This window comes from Nymphaea colorata, chromosome 4 (genome assembly GCF_008831285.2).
Source record: "Nymphaea colorata isolate Beijing-Zhang1983 chromosome 4, ASM883128v2, whole genome shotgun sequence".
Lineage (NCBI taxonomy): Eukaryota > Viridiplantae > Streptophyta > Magnoliopsida > Nymphaeales > Nymphaeaceae > Nymphaea > Nymphaea colorata.
Window position 1 is genome coordinate 15,847,757 of NC_045141.1, and position 27,882 is coordinate 15,875,638.

At 39.2% G+C, this 27,882-nt stretch overlaps 2 protein-coding genes and 1 long non-coding RNA gene across 4 annotated transcripts; 1 reads left to right on the forward strand and 2 right to left on the reverse strand.

The window, feature by feature from the left end:
- Positions 1-865: 865 nt before the first annotated feature.
- LOC116252135 (histone-lysine N-methyltransferase SUVR5) lies at positions 866-16,838 on the reverse strand. Of its 2 annotated transcripts, XM_031626215.2 has the most exons (13): positions 16,256-16,836; positions 14,594-15,557; positions 12,455-13,439; positions 10,823-11,125; positions 10,625-10,735; positions 8,189-8,299; positions 2,596-5,517; positions 2,319-2,480; positions 2,136-2,252; positions 1,953-2,056; positions 1,752-1,886; positions 1,569-1,656; positions 866-1,408 (listed from the first exon to the last, which is right to left on the reverse strand). In XM_031626215.2, the coding sequence occupies exons 3-13, from the start codon at positions 13,145-13,147 to the stop codon at positions 1,301-1,303; spliced, it is 4,854 nt and encodes a 1,617-aa protein (XP_031482075.1). In that variant the 5' UTR covers positions 13,148-13,439; positions 14,594-15,557; positions 16,256-16,836; the 3' UTR covers positions 866-1,300. The 2 variants fall into 2 exon arrangements, with proteins under 2 accessions (XP_031482075.1, XP_031482076.1); XM_031626216.2 differs by lacking the exons at positions 866-1,408; positions 1,569-1,656 and having other exon boundaries at positions 1,755-1,893; positions 16,256-16,838.
- Positions 16,839-19,200: 2,362 nt separating this feature from the next.
- LOC126409988 (uncharacterized) lies at positions 19,201-20,290 on the forward strand. Its single transcript, XR_007573148.1, has 3 exons — positions 19,201-19,281; positions 19,920-20,075; positions 20,156-20,290. It is a non-coding gene; the product is annotated as an uncharacterized LOC126409988 (long non-coding RNA).
- A 329-nt stretch (positions 20,291-20,619) lies between these two features.
- On the reverse strand, positions 20,620-27,613 carry LOC116252171 (uncharacterized). Its single transcript, XM_031626276.2, has 11 exons — positions 27,197-27,613; positions 26,903-26,984; positions 26,722-26,805; positions 26,466-26,582; positions 25,379-25,822; positions 24,682-25,085; positions 23,163-23,262; positions 23,013-23,072; positions 22,848-22,934; positions 21,766-21,894; positions 20,620-21,217 (listed from the first exon to the last, which is right to left on the reverse strand). The coding sequence occupies exons 1-11, from the start codon at positions 27,307-27,309 to the stop codon at positions 20,912-20,914; spliced, it is 1,926 nt and encodes a 641-aa protein (XP_031482136.1). The 5' UTR covers positions 27,310-27,613; the 3' UTR covers positions 20,620-20,911.
- Between the last annotated feature and the right edge of the window lie 269 nt (positions 27,614-27,882).

Sequence of the window (27,882 nt, forward strand, 5' to 3'; positions counted from 1 at the left end):
GAATGTGTATGTTTCTAATAAAATTATAGTTGGCATTTACATGTCCCCAAGGGTGACTTTTAATGAAATTTCTAGGGACTTTCCATTTTTAATGGCAAATGCCTTGGTGAACATGGGGTTCTTCCATCTTTTGTCATTTATTTACATGTATGGCTTAGACACGGGTACCTACGAGGGCTAGAAAGAAACTCAGCATATGATGTGGTAGTTGAAGATGACAAACCATATGGCAGAAGTGTCCACACCTTTCTTTAATCGCATCATCGTAGACGGTTACAACTTACTTTCAGCCAAAGCTGGTAAACAAATGGCTATGCTACATAAATGAAAGACAGTTATCACAAGAAGGTTCAATGCTCATAAAAACTAAGGGGAATTTAAGGATTAACAGTCTTGAAAATTTTGCCGTATAAAATCCTACTTTCCTAACAACGGATATTATTATTATTAATTTAACATAAAGATTAGGCATGGACAGTTGCATGAATAAATATATAGCAAGTCCCCGTCTCTCTATACTCTCTCTCTCTTCAAAAGATGTCTGCCATTTGACAAGCTGCTCATTAACAAAAAATGTTTGACAATGTGAAATTTACTCGCGGAACTACTAACCTAAGGTTATTCCTCTCATCCATCGAATGTTCACCCATTGATTGCTCGATAAATCAAAATTTGAAACTTATGACATCCACAAATGAGGGGGCAAGAGTTGCTTACTACTACTTCGGTCCTAATGTGAATCTGATCATCAGACCACAGTTAGGACGCATGTGACTACTTGAAATCTATGATTCTTAGTTTCTGACGTTCCATGTAGAATATACAAATAGGCCTCATGGGTTGCAGAAGAAAATATTGCCACAACTTCAAAGAAATTCAGCCGTTCTATATAAAAGAAGCTCGTGTTAACGACGAAATTGTGATGTACATGTTTTGGTCAATGTTACAAATCAATGGAGAGCTGAACATATTTTCACCAGCTCAGGGGCCAACTGAATCATACAAATGGGACTTTCAATTATGAATAGGAGCCTCAAATGTGAAAAACATTGCCTCGGATATCTGGTTCATATGCAATGATCCTGAGGTAAGAAGTATGTACTAGTATGGGTAGGCGCTGAAGATCTGTTCAAAGCAAATGCCGGACCAAATGGGAAGAGAAATCCTTATGGTTTCTCTGGTATGTACTACGCGGTAATCGTGATGAAATGTCCTGAGAAGTTGGGTAAGCTGAACAGATTCTTCCACAGCACAGAACCATGATAAATTATGCTTAAAATGACCATGGGCAACCGATGCTTCAGTAGAGACGACCACGACAATTTGCAGCACCACAGTGACAAGGACAGCCTTTGCCTGGTAATAGCTTGTAGCGGTAATCGTAAGCTAGTTCTTCCCCTGCAGCTATCTGCTCATCAAGTGATGTTTGTTAAATTTGCCACATATTACAAAGTGCACACCACAGAGACACACACACACACACAGTTCAAAGTTCAAAGAAACAAAGCACATACATCTCGACTACACACACACACACAGTTCAAAGTTCAAAGAAACAAAGCCCATACATCTCTGCTGGCATAGAGACCAATATGCGCAAGCTGGCAATCCATGCTTTCCACGAGAACCTGGTAATTCATAAGGTTTGGCGAACAGCTAGCGGCAAAGAAAAAAGAAGAACGTTTTCAGGCTATCAACAGCCATAGCGGGTAAGTGGTAAGTAGCATCAAACCTACAGGATGACTAATTACCTGTGATTTATGAAACGAGCAACATTTCCATACTTTGTGGCATCGATAACATAAGGTACTGCACCTTCATTCAGACCATTCTCTTCAATATGGGCATCAATATCATAAAGGTAGCTGCACCCTTCACTATCATACCTACAAACTGTAATACATCAGCACAGTTCTTTAAAAAGGAATAAACATCTTTATGCAAAAATCTACCTCTCTCCCCTTTTATTGGCATTTTGATCGTCTAGAACTTCACCAAGGTATTCACATACAAATGCTCCACGGGGAATTGCCTCACCAGCTCGAACAGCCCACCCCTGCAAAACTGAGCATGTCATCTGCAGTTCTTTTTAAAAAACAGAAACCAATATGTTTTCAAAAGAATACTTGAATCACCTTATTCTCTGTCTTGTAGACCTCTAATTTTACTTGCACACCTTTTTGCAGAACCCTGTTCTGACAAGTCATATCGCAGCTACAGAGTGAATTGCACTCATAGACCAGGAACCCCTCCTATAAAGGCACGTTAGTGAGACTGCAGAAGCATGAAGAGAATGAATCACGACAGAAACCTCTTACCTCCAAAATTATCTGGCCATTTTTGTCATAAGGAAATCGACCGCGCATTGACTTCCCATGAATATCAACAGCATTTTCATAGTCATTGTTGAAAAGGTAAACATGATCACAAACATCAGGAGAACAGGTTCCACCAGGACAAGTGCATCCCAGTTGAGAGCTCTGCAGGTCATAACCAGAGGATGTTTTCACTAAAACCAGTTTCTCCACATATAAACCCATGACATACTTGAAGAGCAGATAATACAGTAACCAACAGTACAGCATAGTTACCTACTTTTGTATCAAGACCAAGGGATGGATCCAGCATTCTTGTGGTAATATAAGTAAAATCCTTCCACGGCATGCAAAGGTCAGGACCACCACCTCTATGGACACCATCAGTATATGTATAGAATGAATTAGTTAAGTATTCATCCACCACACATGGTACTGGAACTGCCTCTTTCCCAAAACTCAAGTCTTCACATAAAACAATGGATTTAAAAGATCTAAGCTTGGAAACAGCTTTAAATATGCAATGGCTTTCATCCATCTCCCACGCTGTACCATTAGCATCTGATGAAAGAAACCATGAATCTGAGGGCAGTGATGGTGTTTTAGAGAAATCATGGGGAAGGGGTGAAAGAGAAACTGATTGGTCTGCAAGGGGTTTGCAGCCCTTTGGGCAGATATAACCATCTTGGTGCCATTGAATTTGGACGTTTAATTCACTGCAGAGCTTAGCTGCCTTGAGATATAGCTTTTCTGGCAGAGAACCATACTTCATTTCTAATGTAGCATGAAGGTTTGCTCTGCAGCATGTAGTCCGGGCAATTGCTAATATGTCAAGGCTGCTGGGGCGGGGCTTTGTTCTTTGAACTGCAGAGAACAAGATCTTTGCAATATCTGAACAATACCTTTCCATGGACTTAACATTTGCTCTCTCATTGAGTTCAGTTTGCCGTCCTAACATTTTGGACCTCTCAAAATCCAGTCTCTCCAAGGGCTCCTTTACACCAAATGAAGATGTTCTGTTGATTTCAGGAGAACTGTTCTTCAGCCTATGTTGCAAATGCTTCTCGAGGTTGTGCCTGGATGAAATAGAATGGTCAGATTTTTTTGGAGAGAAGGGGGTCATGGAATTTGGACCCATGTGTGCAGCTTGATGATGCCTGCCAAGATCTGGCAGCAGGTCAAACTTCAATCCACAAAATCGGCAAAAAAATTTTCGATCAGCATGATGCTGACCAACAGAATGTTTCTCCGAGGTTTTACGTTTCTTAGGGGACAGTTTTTGGCTGCATTCCATCTTTGGTTGTCCTTCAAAATTGCCATGCATACTTGACTTGAGGGACTGCTTATGGTGTTGGATATCTTGTGTACTTAGATCAGCTGAATGTGCTGCAACTACATGGAGCCACAATTGTTCAAAACTGCTGAAATGGTTATTACACGTCATACAAAGAAACAGTATACTCTGGTCAACAGGTTGTCCAGCATGTCTCTCTTCTACATGCCCAATAAGAACTTTTCTGTTAGTAAATGAGACCTTACATATGCCACATGCATATCCCCTAAACAGCCACTGAGCTTCTTTCTTGTGGCTCTTTATCCAATGCAGACCAAGTGATTGGTCATCAGAGAAAGATTCTGGGCAGAACTTACATCGTTTCATCTGTTCAACCACTGAATTATGGTTATGCTCACGTGCTGCAGGCACAAGAGGTTCTGCCATAATTGAGGAAATATGTGCTGTGCAATTTGTTTCTTTATTTTCATCAAAGCCCCAAATCCTTTTAAGTTTTTCTCGTTCACCAGAAACCAACCTCAACAAGTTTTCTGCTACACTTTTGTCACCAGAAACATCAGAAAGAATCTTCTCCATGAACCTCTCTCTAGACATATCTTGTATAATACCCTCAGCAAGGCTATTTTTCATAAGCTCGTAAAGGAGTTCAGAAGCTCGATACAGATGCGCTTTCTGTTTCCCTGAACTAACACTGCTAACAAGATCATTAAAAATCTCATAGGATATATACTGATTATCACAATTAAACCAGCTTGGTGTATGTTTCTCACAGAAGGAAGAATCATGCTTTGGCTTGCGCAAACATTGATCATCATTTTTACGACACCAACCATAGCAGCGTCGTACATCCTGGCTGTAACCTTTCGTAGCAGTAGATGAACTAGCCAACACATGGTTTTCTATCATATACATTTGCTGATAAAGGTCTACATGTGCCATGCTTAACCTTGAACTTTCTTGCAAAGGAACATCATCTACTAAAACAATTTCCTTTCCAGTAACAGTCTCTAAGCCAACATACCTGCTGGATTTCCGCTTCCTGCGACGTTTCCTTTTAAGTTTATTTATAGATAAACCTGAAGGTCCAGGAATCTGAAGCATCTGATAGCTAGCATCCTTATGTTTTAAGCAATAACCAGATCCATCTCGAGACCGGTGCTTGCACCTTTTCCCGCTAGTGGTTGTGCCTCCACAGAGTGGTAAACTTGAAGGAGACAAAGATAGAGGTTGTTTTGGTTTAGAAACATTTTGAGGAGAAACAAAATTGAGATGCTTGGCACAGTAAATGTCCCCAACATTTGCCCACCTGCCACATTGTCTTCCTTTAGATTCAACAAACGCTATACATTGCCGGTCCTTCTTCCCAGATGAAGATGCAGCATGGACAACAATTTCTAGATTACTCGAAGTGCCACTGCCAAGAGGAGCAGATACATCTACAGTCTGAGGATAGACCTGTTGGACATCTTTAGCAACAAAGCCACTTGATTGCTCCAACCCATTTCCTCCAGGCCCTACAAGCATTTTTTCCTCCAAAAAATTGTCCTCTTCGTGCTTCTGAACAGCCAAAACATCTTTTACACAGCCAGTGTCATTGACCATTTCTGAAGTTTCTTGATTGACAGCCTGTAAATGAGGTTCATCACTGTGTGGTACTATTGAAGACTGATGTGTTTCTGATCGACGCACTTCAAGCTTCTGCCTCTTTCTACTGATTGGAAGACCTGAAACCACCATGTCAACGCAGTTCTTCTGATCCCCTTCAACAGTACTAGCCACAGGATGAGATATTGAAAGCAATTTCATAGCCTCTTGCTTCATAATTTTCCACTCTGATCCCAAATTTGGCTGTTCTGGTGCATCCCAAAGGTCAGAGACTTCATCCCAGAGCACAGTATCCATAAGCTCCTGCATAGAAACGGGACAAAGTGAATTACAATGGACCTCCCACGTTAGCAGCTGCAAGGAGAATGTGGCCAACCCAGCATTTCAAAAGTTCTGTATTCAAAGTCATTTAAATGGCCTTATAATGCCTTACAAGTTCAGCACTGCTTATGCAACTCCATCTCAAAGAAAACCCACGTACTTGAAGTTCCTTTCAAAATCAACCAGTTTTAAAGGTCTTTCCAATAAAGTGATTCTCATGTTAATGGTTAAAATTCACAAAACTTGGGCTGAGTATCCTTAAGTTGCACATTCTGTTTTTCAGCAACATAAATTCTAGGGTAAATATATTACCTAGAACATATAAAGCTAACAATTTTTCAGTGACATTCTACAAATCATATAAGAAATGGTTAGTTAGATGGAGGATAGTTAATTAGGAAAATCAGTGAGAAATGCACGAAAGAAACCAAATGAGTTACACATTATAATCAATACCAGTGTATCAAACTTGAGACATTAGAGTACGACTGCTCAATGAGAAAAGTGCAAGCTTTTCTTTGATAAGAGTTTGCAACTGGTAAAATATAAAGAAGATAAGAAGTTGTGGTAAGAACGATTCGTTAACACAAGCAGTGAAGGGAAACCAGTCCAATAGTAAGATTAGCTTGATAAAATATATCACAACCTAGATTTTACGTTAATGCCCTTGCCATGTATTTTTCTCATAATACATGGAAATCTCCATCGAACCATTAACTGACTATGGCTTGTTTCAGATGCAGGTATAACATGTCATGAGGGATATTCGGTCCAACCCAAGCTTGATCAATCAAAAACTAATTAAATTTACACTTAAAGTGAATATTACTGCTTCAGTTGTTTGACCATGTGAAGGTTCCAAATCTATCTGCCACCACCACCAGATCCCTGGATTACATGAACTCTTTGAAATGACTGCAAATCCTCAGCTTCAGAGGGCGATGTATCTTGTCCTTTTCTCGTAGTGAGTTATGTTCCCAAACAATTGCTAGGGGAGTTGAACAAGAATCAGCAATTAACCCCAAATATTTCAACTCAGATCTTCTTAGCAATGGATTGGATCGATTGTGGTTTAGACAAGCACCAACGATAGAGAAAGTAAATCCACTCAATTTGTCAGACAAGTCCAATGTGATTCATGCTCTGTTGACAACATTTTGAATACAAGTAAGATGATTAGGCTTCTACCCATTATAACTCACACCAGGCCTATCAACATGTCCGTAGCACCAATGAGAGGACCAAATGTGAGGTGCTAGAGCTGGGTTTAACAATGGCTCTGGGACTGATCAGATCTAGCATGATAGATAGGTTCAGCACTCCAGCTATGAATAGCACATGGAAGATCTTATATGGGCTTTGGAAGAAAGGTCAACAAAATACAGCAGCATCTAAAGTGACAAAAGAACTCAGAATAAAGAGGCTTTTTCAGTGGTGCTTCAATGGCTATTGGGGATCCAAGCTCCTATGGCCCTAGGACTTGGGGTTTTATCTTCCTTTTTTGACTTGGAGATGGATATAAACACAACTCCTACAACCAGTTTTCATAGCTTAAACGCCCTTGTTTGATATGGAACCAAAGTTGTGACAGTAATGGGATTTAAAGTCTTGGAATGCTCTTCATTGACAATGCAAAATGGGCATAGCAATGATGCATGCTAAAAAGGGGCTTCTCAAACATCCGTCCAGGTTCTTTTTATGGGTTAAAAAAGTTGCCCCATTGCTCCCAGATAAGTCACATAGGTGTGTGGGCACAGGCACAGGTGTGGATATGGAATACAACAGAACAATCTCAAATATGTGGGCACTCGGGCCAAGCCAGATGGCAGATACATACTCTATATGTACATATATTTATGAAATTATGTAAACAATATTATCATGAAATTATACAAATACATAACTACAATTATATGTGTATGCATACAACCTCGAAAAGTTCGAGGATTCAAAAGGATTATTCTGTCAAAAGATTAAATCTTCAATAAAATTATTGAGTTGGATTTAGGTCTGACCCAAAATATATCCACTTGTGCCCAAGTACTCATATCCCATACTTGCCATACTGACACACTAGCAATTAGACCTAAGTGGCATACCCAAGTGTCTTAGGCCCTCAGTTTTGCTTAGGATGGAGGAGACTGTCCGGTCAAAAAAAACAAAGAGCATGTGGATCATGCCATTGTTAGCCTCCATCTTGAGACCAACCAGCAAAATAATTTCTTGAGGTTGGGGAGTTGTTGTGGGACCTAATGTTGGTTTCTGTCCCTCACACAAGTTTGTCTAGTCAAAAGTCTGCCAGAGTAAAGAACTGGATCAGATCACTAGATTATCTAAAGGACAAAATTTCACATAATGGCTATCGTCGGATTTTCAAAATGCTACAACTAAGCATTCTACTTCCTAACATCATTCATGGTATATTCAACAATGTTCACGTGCTATTATGGAGTATTGAAATTGGCATCGTTTTAGATTAGCAACACAAACCGCCTGTAGATGTCATTTTTTCATGCTACCATTGTTAAAGGAATGCCATCTAATGTTGAAAATATACTATGTCGACAACTTCACAAGAAATGGCACATAATTTAACATTGAAAATTAACTATGTATTTGCTGTTCTGGAAAATTGTATAGCAGAACTTCATACCTTCATAAGTATCTCAACGGATTCAGCACTCCTTGCATTCTGGCATTGGCATGCCCAGGAGTTGAAAGAATGTTCCAGCCAACCAGAAGAAATGTAGTTGGAAAGAATCATCTGTGCAAATTGGTTTTGATAATTAAAAATTGGTGAAGACTAGACAGTAATCAAATGCATCTAGAGCTTCACTTTCTTTAAAAGAGAAAAGAAAATTACAAAAAGGCACCTAACTTTTGGGCGCACAATAAAATAGGTGCCCAACTTTTTAGACACAACAAATAGACACCCAACCTTTGGACAAAATTAACAGACAGCCTCCCTTTAACAAAATCTTAAATAAATAGGTAAATGACATATTTACCCTATTCAACATCATCTTACAAAATTATAAAAATCATCCCCCTCGCTGGTCGGATAGCAACCAGACTCTCGCTGGGCAATGAAGGTCGGGAATGCCACTGCCCACATGTCACCGCCAGGTGACGAACGACGGCATGGCATGGACCCTCTTCAGCCCTCGGCAGGCAATGAGGGTTGAGAGAGTGGTGTTTCACAGACCCAAACACTTGCAAAAACAGAGGCCCTGGACAGGCAACGAGTGTCAGGGAACATCTTCATCCCGACCCTCACTACCCAGCAAGGCCCAACGGTGTCGCTTCCATCACCCCTCGCTGGGGTGGCGATGTTCCCCAACCCTCTCTGCCCAGCGAGGGCCTTTGTTTTTTGCAAGGCCTCTCTGAGCAGCAAGGGTCGTAAAACGCCACCACCTGGTGAGGGGCGACAAAGAAGACGCCACTACTGCTCATAGGCCGGGAGCATTCCCGACCCTCGCTGCCCAACAAGGGTCTGTCGCATAGACTCTTGCTGGACAGCAAGGGGTGACGACATCGTTGTTCCTACCAGCCCCTGCCCTCCCCCTCCCCGCCGGGTGGCAAGGTTCATGACAGCATCACTTCGGTGCAATCACCAGCAAGGGGTATGATTTTTTTATTTTCAATTTTCAAGAAAATATTAAATAGGGTAAATATGTCATCCATTTATTTTAATATTTTTTTAAAGGAAGTAGTTATTTGTTTACTTAGTCCAAAGGTTGGACACGTATTTGTTGTGTGCCCTTTAACAGATGTACAAGAAATAAATTCTTAGCATAAAAATGAAGATCTGATTGCTGCATAACAATAAAAATCTGTTTGCTGCCTTCCTACTCACGAACACGTTAGCCCAATCAAGTTAGTCAAATCTCCAGGTGTTGTGAAAGAAGAAAAACGATTATGTCAATAGTGGTCAAGATTGTTGAAGAAAGAAACAACCTCATAATAACAACAATGCCTGTTTCAGCTATGCTCAAAGTGATTACTTTGGCAACAGGGAATTGACTACTTTCCCAACTTTGGCTATGTAGAATCAACTCAAAACTTTCAAGAATAAGTTGAAAACTATAAGTTGTTGACAATTGAGAAGTAGAAGTGCAATCACAATTCAAACACCAATATCAACCTGCTGTATGGTAGTCAGGTCCATTATTGATTTTTAACAATCAACGAGTCCTCCAGGCATAAAAACATGCACAACTTTTAGGCTGCACTCTCAATATTCAGATCCTTGAAAGACCTTATGTTAAATATGCAACTTTGAGAATGTAAGCAAGAGCGTAATTGACGCCTCATATTGACAAATAGTGGCTGGAATTTAATATGTTTCCTTTACACCAACTTGTCTATTTTTCTCAACGTGATTCTTATTGTATGCTCACATATCAGTGGGGAAAAAAAACTACAGTCAAGATACTTGGTTGGAGGCCAATTAGTAACAGATTGGTCTAACAGACTTTGTTTCTCCTAGATGGCTTGCTTTAGCAATGATCTCTTTAATCAATTTTTGCACATGAATATGTCTCGTGGATGAATGATCAATCATGCAAATATATTCAGAGACCAACCCAGCTGCTTAGCTCTGAGCAAATCTGGTTGTAGTCTTAACAAACTCTGACAAATCTCAGCATCCAAAACAAGGTTACAACCATACATAAGAGTTAAAAAACAGAACGATCGTATGTATGAGTAGAACCAAAAAGAAAAATTCAAGAATTTAACAATAACATACAGCAAAAAACATGCATGCAATCTATATATGAAAAATAAAAAAGCCAACAAGGTAGACCATGTAATAAAACGATAATTCACAACACTAGGACCCTGACCTCAAATAAAAAAGGAAGTTATAGTTTCCCTCTTGTCCATAAGCAATTCATGAAACACTACAACTAACTGAAGCAAGATTGCTAAAACTTAGAAAGCACATCTGTTATGACCACCAAAAGCAGAAATTTGATGTTCGCTAGTCATCCCAACACTCCAAAGATATTGAATGAGAAAGAGCCATGAAAATAATGTACAGTGTGCATGTCCATAAGCCAAAGTATCATTAAAGATATGAATTTACATTTTGAAGCTTTAATAACATCCTGCCAAGATCAGAATAAGTTTCACATTTGGATGCCTCCTTTGCAAATTCTTTCCATGCAGTAACCTTGCGAGCACTTTCTACCACAGCCTGACAAAATTTAGAGCACAGAACAATTTGTTGGTGTTGAACAGGAGAAAATAGAATGAATCATCAGATGACAGGAAAAGGCCATACTTCAATATGTAGCTTATCACTAGTATCAAGCATGGTAGCTGCAAGCTTTTGCATAATAAAGCGCCGTGGAGCATTCAGGTCCTTCACCAGTTCCATACCAATGTAATGCGTTCTATAAGCAAGAGGTTCTGGTCGCTCAGTGATGGAACATATCAGCGATGTGTCAGCCCAACAGTGTATGCGTGACTGAGGGAAAAACACAACAATATACTTTTTCCTTCCATGCGTAGGTTTAGCTTTCAATGTTGACAAAGGGCAATCATCTCTTGAACACCGGATCCCAGCCTGCCACTTTCCTCTCCACTGCATCAAGTAAGAAATAAAAAAGAGAGGAATGGTAAAGCACATATTTCGAGCAATGAGAACCTTGTATAACAAAAGGATTCAACTGCTATGACGCCTACAAGCCACAAAGGCTGGAAAGAAAGGCACTGTTAGCACTCGCTTCAATGATTTCTCAACAAAAAGAATCAGTCTATTGCAGCACTAAATGAAAAGAAGGCAAATAAATAAGCAAAAGAATAGAACAAAAAGGATTCCATTAGAAACATATAAAAAAGGACCTTAAAGACATTACGTCACTTTCATGAAGACTCCTCCTGTGTATGAAGTTCCACAGGCTTCTAGAGAGACAAGATTTAATGCTATGCACATCAGTCCACAACAGTTAAGTGGATAGTGAAAGATCTTGCAAATGTGTGGCTACTGAGGTGGGAAGGGGTGTGTATGTGTGCATAGAAAACAATATTTTCCCTGAAATATAAGAGGGACATATAGATGAAAATGAAAAAAGCACTAAAGCAGCCTGAATTGATTTACATATGGAAAACTTTGTTTTGTTCTCTTTGCTGTATCAAGATCAAGACAGAAAAAGTGCTCCTGAATTCCCAATAGGCACCCAAGCAATTCCAATCAAAAGGGAAAACTACACACTGGCAACTAAACTTTATAGTTTATAATGCGAATAAATTAAATCTAAACTGGTGTACCCCCCAGTTCAACTTTAGAAGGTCTGGTAGTTTTTCTATACATCTCTTCCTAAGACCAAAAGTTACAACTACATTGGCTTGTGGAAATAAGTATCTAAATTTTAGATTACGACCTCCAATTGCTTAATGTTTATGAAAGCCTAACAATCTTTCAGGACAATAAATAAGAGAAGATAGGTGAATAAGGGATCACAAATTATCTGTACAATCGCGAGGTGGTATATGCAAGGAAATGATAACAAATAATTGGTTATCAAATGGAGATTGACAGATCTGAGTCAGCATATATAGCCTAAAATTGCACAATACATAAGTGAAAATCATTTCAAATGGGCAGGAGGATATACAATTGCAGGAGGTGGCTTTTCCAGGAAAGAGTTGAGCTTCAAGGGTGTTCAATGTAGGCTAAGCATTGGTATTGAAGTTTACTCCAAAACCACCCACCTCATATGGGTTAACCAGGAGCAAGTTGAACCCCAGGTATGTTTAGTGCTGGCCAAGTATTGTTAGTAAAGTATACTTCAAAACCACCTCAGCCCCTTGGGCCTAATCCAAGCATTATACACGTTAGATAAAGGAAAGGGAAGAACAAAAAAAAAATCAATGACATACAACCTGCCATAAAAAAAAAAGTATTACATACCTTGACCCACAATGCTATAGAAACATCTTGGTCCATGTTTTCAGCATTTTCTTGGTGACTAACTGATCCACCACCTGAGACTTGCCTGCTAATCTCACATTCAGAAGCTGAAATAGTGACTGCACTTGCTTTCTGCTCTCTGAAAGAATCTCCTATCATATCACGACCTTGATGTCCATCGTCTGGTAATCCTTGCCAAACTTCCAAATCCTTCCTCTTACAAGTTTCTGAAGTAAACAGTGCTTCAGCCATTCGTTCTTCAACAGCTATACTATTTTGAGCAATCTTCATTGTTTGCTTATGACCATACACATCCGAGGATTGGGCTTTGCTCACTTCCCCAGCTGGTGTTACGTCCGAAACTGACAACAGCACTTCATCTTTGGATTCACCCTCTGTTTCTTTTGCCAGATCTGCTCTAATCAATGTGTCTTTTTCCTGGTGGAGATCAGCTAATTCCTCCACTGTGTTGCAATTCTCCCTATCTTTATTAAGCAAACCAACTTGTTTGTCATGGGTTCCGTTTGATGGTCCACAGTCTAGCCTACTCTGAGACCTGTCTACTGTTGAGGCAGCTTCCCCTTTGTGTACACCATTTGGAAGGCCATCTTCATGAACAACTTCTGGGCAATCAATTTCCATTAGATTTTTTCCTTGACCACATGTATCAACAGGTGAAACTTGTCCTGGCATTGGATGAAGAACATCAATTTACTGCAGCAGTATGTGATCTCCTTCACCGATACCAGGGGAAATCACAAGCCAGTGCTTTGCCGGTGTCAATTCAAGCTTACTGAGTTGTCTCCTCTTTTGCAGGTATCATCTGATGGACTTGTTCCCAGTTCGTTTCCAAATTCTGTTGTTGACAGCCTGAGTGGCAAACATACTGGTTTCCTGGACATGCCCACACTTCCATAACATATTTGTACGCAATGTCCTTGCACCTTCCGTGAACTATTTCCAACTCTCGCAAAACAATTCCTTCCTGCATCCATGTCAACATTTTCAGGCAAAACCTGGTCAGAATAGACAATCTTCCACAGATAGAACACGGTGATCCACAAACATTTTTCACAGCAATCAACCAAAGAAATCCATAGTACCTACATTGCAATATACCGTTCGCTAATTTTAGCTACTTGCTTTAATATGTTTTGAGGGTCACACAAATAAGAGATCCATTATCCGTATGTTTTTTTTTTTTTTTTTCTAAGATCTGCTATCGAACTTTCCATACAAGTCAGATTAAAAAAATATGAGCAGCGCCAATCTGTTGTAAAAGAACCACAGGTATGTTGGACGTTACATAACACCTGACAGTACAGGGAAACAAAAAGACAAAGTAATCCAAATTAATTGACCACAGCAGCATAGTCAGATACACTGCTTTCCATGAATTTCAAACAAGAAAAATTTAATAATTATATTAAGTGTACCAAACTCATAGACACTGATTCGAGACTCGGCGCCTTATGCTTCAGATAAGGACCAAAATACAACGTTCTACATATTTGAACTACTGAAAAGCTCATAACCTATAGTTTTAACAGTTCAATCAAGATCCAAGTATTTTACTGCTTCTCCAAACAGGCACGAATTACCATCCTCCGCTTCCTTCGAGACAACCTCTGTTCTGAAGTCCTTGCATGGATCGATGGAAATACTAAAACCTCATGGAAACTTAAATATTCAAAATCAAATAATGCCAAAATCGACTTCGCACCTTCTAGACCATAAAAACGAAAAAAGACACGAAAGCTACTCAGTTTAGTATGTCAGACACCACAGTACGCAATGGCGCTCGTAGGACACAGAAAATCATGACAACAAACAAAAAAACTCATTATACATCTATTAAACTCGAGACCGATCCTTCGAAATCAAAGTATAGATTCTTATTCAACACCCTTTGACCAACGCGACCCACAAAAAAACGGTGGAAAGGTACAACAAACGCTAGAGAAGTACAACGTTTGGACAGAAACACCAGGCCGGATACAATCCACAGTTCAAGCTTGAAAAAACCAAGTACAACCAAAATGTTCGGAGCTCGCGGTTACATGCTGCATTTACAAGAAACACCCATGAAGGATACTTCGGTGACATGGGTATTTAGGCCTTGCTAATCCCATGGCTTACCTTAGTTTATGAAGGCAACAGGAACCCAAATGGGCCAACCAACGGCCAAGAGAAACAACACCAACACGACAGATCAAAAGGGTCCTTCCACTCACCAGAACAGACTCCAGATTGCCCAGATTTGGCTGTAATCCCAGGAGCCCCTTGCCCACAACACCCTCAACCATCTCCCCTAGTTTCTGATGGCAAGGGGTCTCGGGTTTACTCCATTCTTACTTTGCCCCATTTATTTTGGGTACACAACGCACTCTGTGGTAAGAAATTAATAATTGCGAGAACCCGAGGACACGCTAGAGGGAGGATTTCGGAGCCTCCTTTATTAAGGAAGTTCGAAACGATTCTCCCCTCTTTCATGGGTGGCCGGGATTGGCCTGGCCGAGTCAAGGAGCTCATGGGAGCTGGTCTTTGCCTGTCGATAACAGAGTGGTCTTGTTCCATCTGTATAGAAGTGCGCTGCCAAATCGAGCCATGCCTCGCATTTAGTCAAGTACTAAAGCAGCGATCAAACCTCTTCATCTTGAAGCCCATCTTAGTCAAACAAGGTGCAAAAAGGATGACTCTCGACCACCACCATCCGCGGTTGGTCGTTTCGAGCCAACCATCATTTCCAGGGAGAGCCGTCCATCTCAAGGATGAAACGTCCGGATGGAACCATGCCCAGCCAAGGGTAACACTAACACAGAAGCTGTGTGTGGCAGCAGGAAGAATGCGACTCCATGGAGAGACTTGTCATTTTCTGCTGCCACTCCCCACAAAGGTCACCGGGATTAACCATGGCAATATTTGATAGTTAATAGAAGGATAGGACAGACTTTCCACACTATGTAGCATGGCCTTTTGGAAACTTTATCGAGGAGGAGAAAAAGGACTTCCCCGTCGAGATCCCTAGTCCCCCTGTTTCTCTCTCTCATCCCACAAGAAGGGATGGAATTGGAGGCTGATTTTCATTTATTGCTCCGGATTTCTGTAAGGAAAAAAAAGGTTAAAATAATAAAAGGAATCTAAAAGAAAATAATATATATATATATATATATACCCATCATTGGACCTTGATTTCTCATTGAAAGGAAGAAATGAAACTCGCCGAAGAGCAGCTGACAATCACACAGATGAATGCACAGGGGATCGGTAACATGCATAAGAAAGAAAAATGCCCTTTTTATTTTCTGGGTATTCCATTTTTACGGTTCTTTTGCTTGCATCACGTTTATTTTACTATGTCAAAGGACAATTTTTAGCAGCAGCAAGCACAATCTCAACTACAAAACTATTACAGCAACATCCTTCCGCCAAAAGAAAAACTAAACAGCAACACCCAGAAATTGCTGCACAACCACCAAAGAGGGTTAGTCCCCAAAGGTTGGGGTCATGTGGCGATTAACCAAAACATGGATCAACGATTAAGGCACTTCTAAGCACAATTACTGACCAATAAAAACCCTAAAGGAGGTACCCATCTATGATTATGGACATAAGAGGTGTTTCCCTCTCCAAAATTTGTACCTTGCGTGCGCGTGTGCATACGTCTCTCCGGTTAGCTCATGGCTGAAGTTTAAAAGGAAACGAGCTGACCAATAGAACGTACAAGATAAAGAGTAAAACAGACCTAAGCTATTTTAAAATGAACATATGCATGCTAGGGATTGGGGAGAAAGAATGTACCTTCAGTTTATGTTTAGGGAGAGGGATGGGATGAGAGGCAAAAGGACCGTTGCCCGTCAAGCGGGGCGGTGGCGGGAGTGAAGGTATGGGGCGGAATCTGTAGGAGGGGAGGCGTTAGGAGCGGAGGAGAGAGGAGATGGGGAGGGTCCAACCCAGTTTTCTACGAGGAAAGATGGGCAGATGGGATGGAGTATGTGGGCTAAATCAGGGAGGGAGAAAGTGGGGTGTGGAGGATCCGAGGCTTACTACGGACTAGGAGCACAAGTTATTCTTCCAACAGGGAAGGAGAAGACGGGATGTGGAAGGATTTGTAGGGTTTGGTTGGGGCAATGGAGAGAACCCAGTCGCGTGGAGGACGGGAGGGAGCCCAATCAACTAGGAACAGTTGAAGAGGGGAATAGAGAGAGAGAGAACCCTCTCCAGGCTCCGCCCCCTTTTGGTCCGGTCGTGTTTCTAGCAACGGCCGGCCAATGAGCCGCGGTACTCGATCCGCCTTCCCTGACCACGCCGCTCCCAAAACTCCCACGACTCTCTCATATCACGGGATGGTGGCGCACCTACCTACCGCCCCTAGGTCTCTCTCTCTCTCTCTCTCTCTCTTTACATATATATATATATATATATATATATATGTTCTGTGTGTGTGCGTATGATCGGCTGAAGATCATAACCTGTTGGTGCATAATCAGATTATATATATATGTGTGTGTGTGTGTGTTGATCTATTCTTATTACAACGTTTGAAAGCAAAGAATCAGCTGAAGATCATAATCTTTTAGTGCATAATCAGGTTATGCAATAAGTCAATAAACAACTGTACAAGTTCGGCATGAAACCTGACAACTTTTTGAGTTTTTTCATAAAGCTAACTTTAACGGATTTTGCTTAACTAAGAACATGAGATAAAAAAGTGCCGTGATATTGTCCTCTAAATGGTAAGTTGGTGATGTTTAGACCGTCAATGTGTTATGTAATGTAATCTACGCATAGGAAATTCATGATCTTCTCATGCTGCATTTTTTTTTTCTCAACCTTTCTTATATGGTCTAACCTCAAGGAAAACTAGCTGCTGTTCTCATTGTCAACCAATCAACTGAGGAATCAATATGCACTAAATCAAATTAATTTAAGAAAAAAAAGCTCCAGTTGTTCACAGTCAAATCTCAGCTCAATTTGGTATTAATTATCACTTGTCAAAAGCTGCATCTGTAATGTCAAAAATGCTATATGTAGATGGTTATTCCTATATTGTGAATATGAACATACCCGCCAAGTTAAATGGTAGAAAAATGTGACACAAAACATGTTTCTTACTTGAGGAAAATTTACCAAAAGTTAAGATTGCCCCCCGCAAAGCTTGAAGATTTTTAAATTTTGAATAGAAGTTTGCCACGAGATATAATGTTGGCTAATATATTGAGTTCTATAAGCTCTAAACAATTCTCATGCTAGCAAAAATAAGTTTATTTCTTTTGAACATAGTTAGCATTTACTGGGATCACATGTCAAGCCTATTGAGTCAACTGGGATCTTCAACTAATTACATATTATTTTATATTGCACGTTGCTGAGTACTCCAGTTCGTTATTTTTTGAATTGTGAAATATCACAAACTTTACTAAATGTATACGAATACTTATATTACATGCATCCAGTTTTTTTTTATTAAAAAATTAAACATGAAGTCCTGACAAGCTTACCATTTTATCATCAAAAAATTAAACATAAAAACTTGTGACATCACCCAGCCGACTCATCGAGTCAACTCTCTGACCCAATGACCCAGTCTTCAGCTGATCTGGCTCCAACTCATGGATTTGTCAACTATGCTTTCAAAGGCAACTATGTCAAGCTGCATGTTCTTGATCTAAATCTGGAAATACAAGGGTACTCCGCTAGAATCAGATGGCTGCTAGGAACCCAAGCCTTTATTCGATATTCGGACCATTCAAATAAACACTAAAATCGAATCTGAACTAGCTAACAGGAGGTACTTTTTACCATATTTGATAGCTTGGATGATCACATATTTAGATTCGAATATGAAGAAAGAAAATTTACCCTATGCCCAAATCCGATCTTAAATTCGTTATCTGAAACTGACTTTTGAATTCATATCTGAATCTGAATCTGAATCCGACATTTGAATGCAAGAAAAAGGATACATGTTGATGAATTGAAAAGTTACATTGAAAGTTAGACATTTGGAAATCAACAATGAAGTGAGACATAAATAAATTTGTTGGTAAGTTGTCCAAAAGGCACTTCTGAGTAAAAAGGGCCCAAATCAAAAGAGGTGTGGGCCGAATTGCAATCATATTGAGCTTAGGCTTCCAAGAAGAAACATGAACATGATTGTTAGTGTTTTCTTCTAAACTTAAATTAATAAATATGTTTACCATGTTCACATGTATAATAAACCAACCAACTGTTCAAATTGCACTAAAAATTTGACGGTAGAAAAGACTTAAGACTTCAATCTTGTATGAAGTAGTTGATTTAGTGGGAGGAAATAAGAAAATGGGAGGGGAGAAGAAGGTTTGGTGAGTGATTGATACATCATCTGTACATATTTATTTCTCTAGTTGTTTGGAAGAAAGGATTTATGATGCAGGAGATGATCCAAATGTGCCTAGGCCCACTAACGGCATTTGGATCTATCACAGTGTTCCATATTGTCATTCAGAATTAGACGGAATGTTAAATTTATGTTAATTATCTCATTTAGGAAGAACTCTCGTTTTGATCAAACATCTTTTTTACTTTGAAAGCTTGTTATTTTATCTCTACAAGTAGCTTAAATTTCGTTATAGTTACATGACAGTTCAGTCTGAAAATATGAAATTCATCTTATTCACATTGAATTCCCTTATTTTTGCTTCAACTTTATTGTTTCTTGCCGCTTTTCTTAAGTGGTAAATTGCCATCTGTTGAACTAGGTCTGCAGGGAAGGAAGAAGGTCAGAGGATTAAGGGAGAACGAGAGATTTTATTGAGAGAGGATGTCTACAACTTGATGATTTTCAGGTGAGCATTCTAACTCCATTCTTTGGGTGATTAAGAATCTTCCAGATAGGTGATTAAATGCTAATGTCAATGGATTTAATTTCAAGAGAGCTCTACAGAAGCAGTTGTTTCAGTCAGACATCTTCCCTGAAATCTCCATTCTATCTGCACGGTCTACATCATGTCTGCGTAACTCTGGTTTGACGGTTTCGGAAAACGACCCTTCTGCTTCCATCAATTTGATAGCTAAGAATTATTTGGGAAACTGTTGAGGACTAAAAGAGCTATTCTCAACTTCCCAAGTGAGATACAGCTGACAATTTCATTCTGATTTTTGCCTTCTATCTCTCCTATCATCTCCATTCTTATATTCGTTCCGACTCAGGATTCCAGATATAGCCTAAATCTCTTTCAGAAAGTGACTTCGCAAATTTGCAGAGCAACAAATCAAGAAGCTCGATCCGAGGGTTGAATTTTCAGGCATAATATCTCTGAGAGCTGATGAAGGTCTACCATTAACGGAAGACGATTCCAAACACCAAAGGCGATGAGAAAGAAATTATATATGTATATATTTCTTTATTATTGTATAACGTGATCGAAACTTCATTCCTTGCAGGCACTTAACGGAATACATTATGGTTTTCTTCCATTTTCAGATGATGAGTAGCTTTTCAAATACAAGATCATTTAATTGATCTACACGTCGAAAGGACAAAACTCGGGAAAGCCTAGACCAGCACGTCCTATGAGGTCATGGGAAAGCTTAGGCTGTAGAATGGCAAGGCTAGGATTTAATTCTCTGGGATTATTAGGTATCAACAGTTAATCTTGAATAATTACTATACTGATTTAAACTTTCTACCATTCTAAAGTTTTTCATGTTTCTTACCAGAAAAACTTACAATTATCCTGAGATTATGCAACTATGAGCTGGCACCATAGTTACCAAGTTCAAAATTGGACACAGGAAGCAACTGGGAAAGCAGCAATCGGGACAATAGTGTTGTGAAGTGGATGATGCTTTTTCTGCAACAGATACTAGAAATGCTTGAAAAATAAGATGGGCGGCATGAAAAAAGTGAACGGAAATGGAAATATGAGAAAGAAAGAAATAAATGTTGGTATAAAACAAATAAGAGAAGTATATAAACGTTTTGTCATAACAATAAATAATAATCTTATTTGAAGGGACAGAACACAGAGGAAGAGGAAAGTGGGAAATTGATAAACAAGGGAAATGCCATAAGAAGAAAATTGGAAGCAGAAAATTATGAAGGAATTGAGTGAGAAGCATGTTTCCCACACTTACCCTTTCTTGGAGAATGTGATAATTTTACTGCTTCAGAAGCATGCATCTCTCCCCAAGGTGCAACTATGTGTTACGGCTGTTCATTCTAAATGGGAAAAAGAGACAGGTGACATCTTACATACACAAATTCTGAATTTACAATCAGCTGGCCTTCTCACAAATTAGTCTGCTAGGCAAAAAAGGAGAAAAGGTAGGCTAACAAATTACAAAGCCAATCAGCTCACAACGACTTGTATACATTTCCAAAAAAAGGGAAAAAAGTACAATTACAGTGAAGGAGCACCATTTCAAAATTAGCTAGTGCTGCATTCGGCCGTGGAACCTGAAGGGAATTGCAGCCTAAGCTTTTGTCAGTTCTTTTGCCAGTAAATATCGGTGTGCAAAGTTGTGGGGTATCCATTCAACACACCTCCGCAATTTACTCTGCAAGCATCTCCGCACAATCCTACGTTGAATTTCAGGCAGACAGTTCTGAATCACGGCCAACAGCCCTTCTGTGCTTAAGCATGAATCTCTCGCAAAGTTCTCAAGAATTCTGGGCAGCAGAATTTTCTCTTCATTGCGTATACCTATGCTTGCTTGAATATACTCTTGCTTTGCAGCTTCAAGCTCCTGGAATACCCTTTTTGGTGTATACATCCGGACCTTCAACAAAAAAAGTCAGAAGGTTCCTCAGTGAAGTTTCAGAAAATAAAGCGAGTCAAAATTTCTATAGACTAAATCAACTTTAATCCGTACTAGCGGGAAAAATGTGAAAATTAGTAACACTTACACGAGAATAAATAGTGAATGCCCCACAATGCAATGCCATTTCAATCCGGGTAACAGCATTTGCTGAGATCAATTATAACTTTGAAACAAAACCCAATGGCACTGTAGGACGCTTCAAAATGCTGTTAATGCCCACAGAAGACAGACTACCTTCTTGAGATTTCTAAGTTGTTCTCGCCAAAAGTAAAAAAAAAAATCCTATGCCAGAGAGAGCTGATGGAGATTTACTCACAATTCAGCAATTTCTTACAAGGCCAATTGAGGCCTAGTTGGGCGAAGACCCAAATTTCACGAGTTTCAGTTAACCTCAATTGCCAACCTCAGCAAGCCCCAATGTTTGAACAAACTAATTCAGAACCACGATCAAGCATTCACTACACAGGAAAATAAGCAAGAATTTCTAAATAAGCTGAAGTTCATACCGCAGGATCTGAATAACATCCTGAGCAAAGAGCAAAGTTCAGAAGAGGTTCTGGATAATGAATTGCACAGCCTTGTCGGTCATCTCCAACTTTAATCTTCAATTTTGTGGATAATAGGGTCCTGAGCCACTGCATCATTGGTTAAATTTGGTTATGCATTTCATTTAAACACCATTTTCATAAAAAAAAAAGTAAATTTAAACTTTCCAGGAAAGGGATGAGATATTTATTCCACACCACGAATGCAAGAGTATATAAGCAAAAAACTTAATCATGATGTTACAATTGGTTATGCATTCTGACCTTACACACAGTTGGTACACAGTGCATTTTAATTTGGACAAATTTTAAGAACTTTACTGCTAAAAATAAGTGTTAACTTTCATCCAGTGTTAATATTGCAACATTATTACTTTTTATTGAAGCCAGCTGATGATATTGGCAAAATGTCCTGATATTTTCAAAATACCATCAGAAAATAAGCATTACAATATTATCACGATATTAGTGTCAAGACATCTCAATATTTTCGTTGCGGAAAGGGAAATCCTTTGTTTATACATGTTAGCATATAATTTTTATATTTTGTTTCTTACACAATTTGAAAAACTTTTTTCAAATGTTCATCAATATTTTTCCAAGGGCAAAGTAGAAGACATATCATTTCATAATTTTGATATTAGCCATACTTTGGTTTTTTGAATTTCTGAGACTTTCCTAAGAAGAACAAGAACTCTAAACTTTCCGAGAAGAACCTTCCTAATAAATTGCCAGAATGATATATGTGACTATGCCATCTTTTTACTCATGTAGTTTTCTTTTCTTCATAGAAGCATATGGGACTTTTGTGTTATATTTTCAAGCAGAACATTGGACAGGTAGTTCAATAAGCATCTAAAAAAACTACAAGTGCAGAGCATATCTGAATACATCCAACATGTAACTTTAGGGCATGAATAACAAGACTATCGTGGCATTGCACAACAATGACAGATAGCAATAGACATTCTACTTCCATCAACAATCAACCATGTAAGAAATGCTGGTATAAGTAAATGAAATAGGAGACTCAAGGAGCACACCTGAACGGGACGAGGCATCCGACATTTCAGAATTTGACACTGTATCATGTCAGCATTTATTGTTTGACCTCCCACATTGTAAGCAGTCTGTATAACAACATGATCTCCATAACTACTATCGAAAGCATTTAAATTGGTAGTTCATATCATAAAATGGTCTCCTACCTTGACAAGTAAGTATGCTCGCTTAAGATTATTTTGGGAGATTCCACATGTTACATATGCCTGCACAGTAGCAACCACTATGAATAAATAAGCAGCAGAAGGAAGGCAAGGGAAAGGATATGTGAAGCCTGATCAAATTATAGTGCATACATGCATCACCAGTGCATTGTGTATGTTGATCCAGAATGCAAGCTTCTCTTCATTCTTCAACTTTCTAGGATCAACCTTTTCTAATCGCCGCACAAGGGTCCTGAAATGGAGTTGCCAAGTAAGATAGACACACAAAACACTTCTTATGACAGTAATCAGACCAAATGGGAGCTTATGGCATTGGGCTTTGATATTGTGTCTTTAATCAACAATTTTTATCCTCTACCACTTCACTCTCATAGATGTATAATTTACGTTATGGGTGCCATACCTAACAGAATAATTTATGTTCAATAGAATTACATGCAAGTTTCACAACTTGGCTATCCTAATGGTTCATTAGACTGTTTGATCAATGTCCAAGAATGGAATCTTTTGGCCTTTACCAGTACTTAATCAATAAATTTCAACATAAGGTTTAAGAACTGACATCTCATAAAAGACTCTGTTTACCCCAGTTACAGATTTGTCATAGTCAAATTAAAGCCCTCTCCACAGTCTAGATCTCATGCATCAGATTTTAAAGGAAATTTCTTACAGCTATAAATAACTATCAGGAAGCCAAGTAACATAGACAGGGAAAGAAGGTCAAGGTACCTGTGTCGACATGCCGACAGGGGTATGGCAACACTCTTGGACATGGTATTTTTTATATTTGTATAGTTTTTTGTGAAATTTTGCAGGTTATTTTCAGAATTTTACACATTTTTGTGGAATTTTACATGTTTTTTTCTACATTTCCTGTAGAATCTTGCACATTTTTTTGTGAAATCTGCACAAATATATACGTATATGTATATATACCTTGCTGTATTCCCTGTACACGAATTTTAAAATTGTAGTGTCTGTACTAGTGTCCCCATTTCCATACTAGTACGCATACCAGTACCTGTGTGACTTAGTCAGGAAAGAACCATTGGTTATAATAAAGTGTATAGAAATCTTAACTAAAGCTTAAAGTGCACAGAGATTCATAGCTTTTCATTTCAAGATTGCATAAGATTCACATAATTTCGACAGCTTTGCTTATCCAAGTGACCAACACAGGAACTCTATCTTCTATGGTGAATGTTGCAAACACCTAATGTTGGCTATACAAATTACTTCTAAAACACTAAAAATCAATGAGAGATGGGAGCAGTAGAGTTTATTGAACTTGACAAGTATTCCCAATTGGAGCCACACTTGGGAAGGAAAATTCTCCAGTTAGAGACCATTTCCTGGAACAGATCATGGGATTCCATAATTTAGAGTTTATTGAACTTGACAAGAATTCCCAATTGTATCCACACTTGGGAAGGAAATTCTCCAGTTAGAGATCATTTGCTGGACAAAGTCATGAGATTGCAAAATTACAGGTACAGCTGGCTTCAGACAAATACTTGAAACCACATAAAGATTCTTTTGTTGAAGAAAGTAACAGATTCCTATAGAGAATCAGGCTTGCTCTTTTGAATAAACTAAAGCTGAGATCATATGTTCCGAACTTCACATCAATGCTCTTAGATAAGGAACATACCCATAAGTTTGCAGCATGTTCTCAACAGATCTCAACCTTGAACTGTCTGTACATATCGAAGAGACTTCCACCATTGTGCTGTAAGGTCCATCAGGTTCTACTGCACCATCAATTTGGAAAGGATTTTCCAATCTTGTATCACAAATCGTCTCTTGTTTGCCATGAGGACTCCACACATCACATGGGTCCTGTGGTGAAAATGTGCTCATTGATGATAAGGATGAAGTTGGCGAACAAGAAACACCAAAATGTGGAAGAGGAGGTTCTGCAATTTTGCAGTATATGGAGCCCATGCACCTAATCATGTCTTCTGAGAGTCTATTAGGTGTCTCAGGAATGTGATCTGCAATACATGTTCCGAGATGATCTGCCAGACTGATCATTCCCGAGTTACTGTTCTGCAACTGTAGCAACACGATAATCAGAGTGATGATTGGCAACATTAAAGCAAGAACGCTAAAGAATGATTCATATGGAAGAGCTACATGACAGATACAGCATCTGCAAATTGAACACTAAAAACAGGTATTCGTTGGGGGCATCACTCTTCCACATAATAATCTGCACTATTGGGTAATATGATATGACAAATTGACCAGATGGAAGCTGAAAATGTAGAAATTGGCTATGACCAAGATTTTGAAACAATTTCCTTGGGAGTCTTGGACCAGCTACTGCAAGAAACAAAAGAGTGTACCTCTGTTGAACATAATGGTTGTGAATGACAGCCTCTGAATGGCAGTCCCATTTTTTCCAGAGGAGGAGAATTCCTGTCTGAACATATTGAGCTCTGTGATAGTGATGAATGGCAGCGTTGGACACCAGGATCTGCTTGCTTGTCAATGGCAGCAAGGTTGTCAGAATAGGTTATATGATCAAAAAACGAATTTTGAGGAATCAGTATCGGATTTGATGGCAAAGGGTGACTATAAGCAGTCACTCTTTTTGGCGTGATATCAAGTCCTGGAACTTGATGTGGCAAACTTTCCTGGGAGTAGTTTAAACTTTCATCTGTTGCTGTGGAGTGTGATGAGGGAAGTTGTTGGTTGAATGCTTGCCGATACAGCGAAAGCAGATATTGTTCCAAATACACAACCTCCAATTCAAGTATAGCAATTTCCTTGATTAGCTCCTCAGTTGGCTGCATTTGGAGTAAAATCAGATGATTCAGATCCAGCAATAAGGTCATTGATTACTTGAAGATAGTGTAGAACAAGAAGTTCAAGGGAATACGAGAAAAGCAGAAATGATGTGTAATTGGAGATGGAAGAGTCCCACGGTCTCCTATTTCACATTGTCACCAATAGTAGGCTCCCTTCTTAGTACAGACGAGAACCAATCTTGCCAGAAACAATAAAAAGGCATGTTTAAAAGTTAGCAAGCACCATTTACGCAAACATCAGATTTGTAGTAAAAACATTGATGGAGCTTCTGAAAGAACCTAATTTGAAGATTTTTTTTTTTTTTTTTTTGAAATCGGATGAGGAGAAACGGTTCCAACTCATTCCCACTAGAAGAGGTCTTCTAATTTTCGAACGGGTTCAAACTCAAAGTTCAGCATTAACCTGGAAATTTGTCAAAGTTGTCGGATCCATGTAAGATGAAAACCAGAGGTGGACCATATACGGTATCTTTGGCGAGTTTAACCATTCAAATTTGAAACAGGGAGTTTCGTATTAAGAGTATTCGGGAAACACAGTCCCCCGTAGGTACATTAGGTGATAATAATGAATGACCTCTCCCCGGAACTACTGATGAAATAAATGAAGGCAAACAGAACGTACCTTCGGCATTGATTTTCCATTAGTTGTATCCCTCAAGGCATGTCTATAGCCCAGTGCGTTCTCTAAAGCTTGACGTACTAACAGTTGGTCTCTTAATCTTGTTTCCAATTGAAAAATCTGCAGCCAACAAATATATAATATCCGTTTAATGTGGCAGAAAGGTCTCCTGACTCTCATGAAGCCTAGATAGTAATGTACCTGTGGTTTTATGATTATTAACCCAAACATCAGAACCACCACAGTTTGAACTTCTTACCTCTTGTTTCAGAATTGTCTGTAGCTCAGCATTGATGGATTGCCTCTTCCTCGCATTAATATCATACTTGATTTGCTCCAAGTCCTAATACCATTGTAAAAATTTTATAAGCAACATATTTACATCCGCTACTGCGTGGAAGCTGAATACCCAAGTGCAAGCTGTCAAAATAAAGACTCACTAGCTTCATATGATGGGGATCAGGTTTTGGGTGTCGGCATTCGAAGTCTGCAAAGTCTTCACTGGTACTAGATTGAGGAGCACTGCCATTGTGAAAAGCTTGTCAATGTCAGCAGCAGCAGTAGAAGCAGAGAAGCAGCAGGATAAGAAGAAGAAGAAAAAGAAGGAGAAGAAGAAGAAAAAAAAAAGAAGAAGAAGAAGAAGAAGAGGACCATATCCGGCATTTCTTCTGTTGAAGGCATTCACGTTTGAGCTAGCAGGAACAACCATAATAGAACAAAGAGAAAAAAGTTACCTCTTAGAACGCTCGTATCTCAAGGTTAGAACCTTGGACGTGGATGCTTTTGAAGGTAGTTCTGAGCATCTTAAAACATCCATTGCTGTTGAGTGTTCTTCCTCATTGCCCATTTTGAGAGAGAAGAAGAGAGAGAGAGAGAGAGAGAGAGGAGCTAAGAAAGACGATGGAAAAGGTGAACAAGAAACGAAGTCAAGAAAAGGAAAAGTTGCAAATCATGATGTGGGGAGTGTCAGATTTCTGCCGAGTGCTGCTAAGAACCCTCCCAATTTTTTTACAGACAGGAGGCAGGCGGCCTCACTCAGCCTGCAACAACTGAATTAGAGCTTTGTACCTCAGGGCAGTCCTTATTGTCCTCAGAGGCAAAGAAAACAACTCTGCACACATTGACCATACACCCCGTCCTGCCCTACCAGAAGTTCCTCGTCCCATCCCTCTCCCCCCACATGTTTTATATATATGGATACAATCTCTTTCTCTCTCTGTCGCGTGTCAAAACCAGTCATTAAGTTAGTCATTTTTATTTTAATAATATTTTTAATAATAGAAAAAATGAACATAATAGAAGGTCAATTTTTTTATCAAAATAACTTGAACTAAAATATGATTTATATTAAATTACTTTTTTATGAATACAGTTCACATTTTCTTAGATGTAGCTGAGATTTTATCAATGCAAGTGGAAG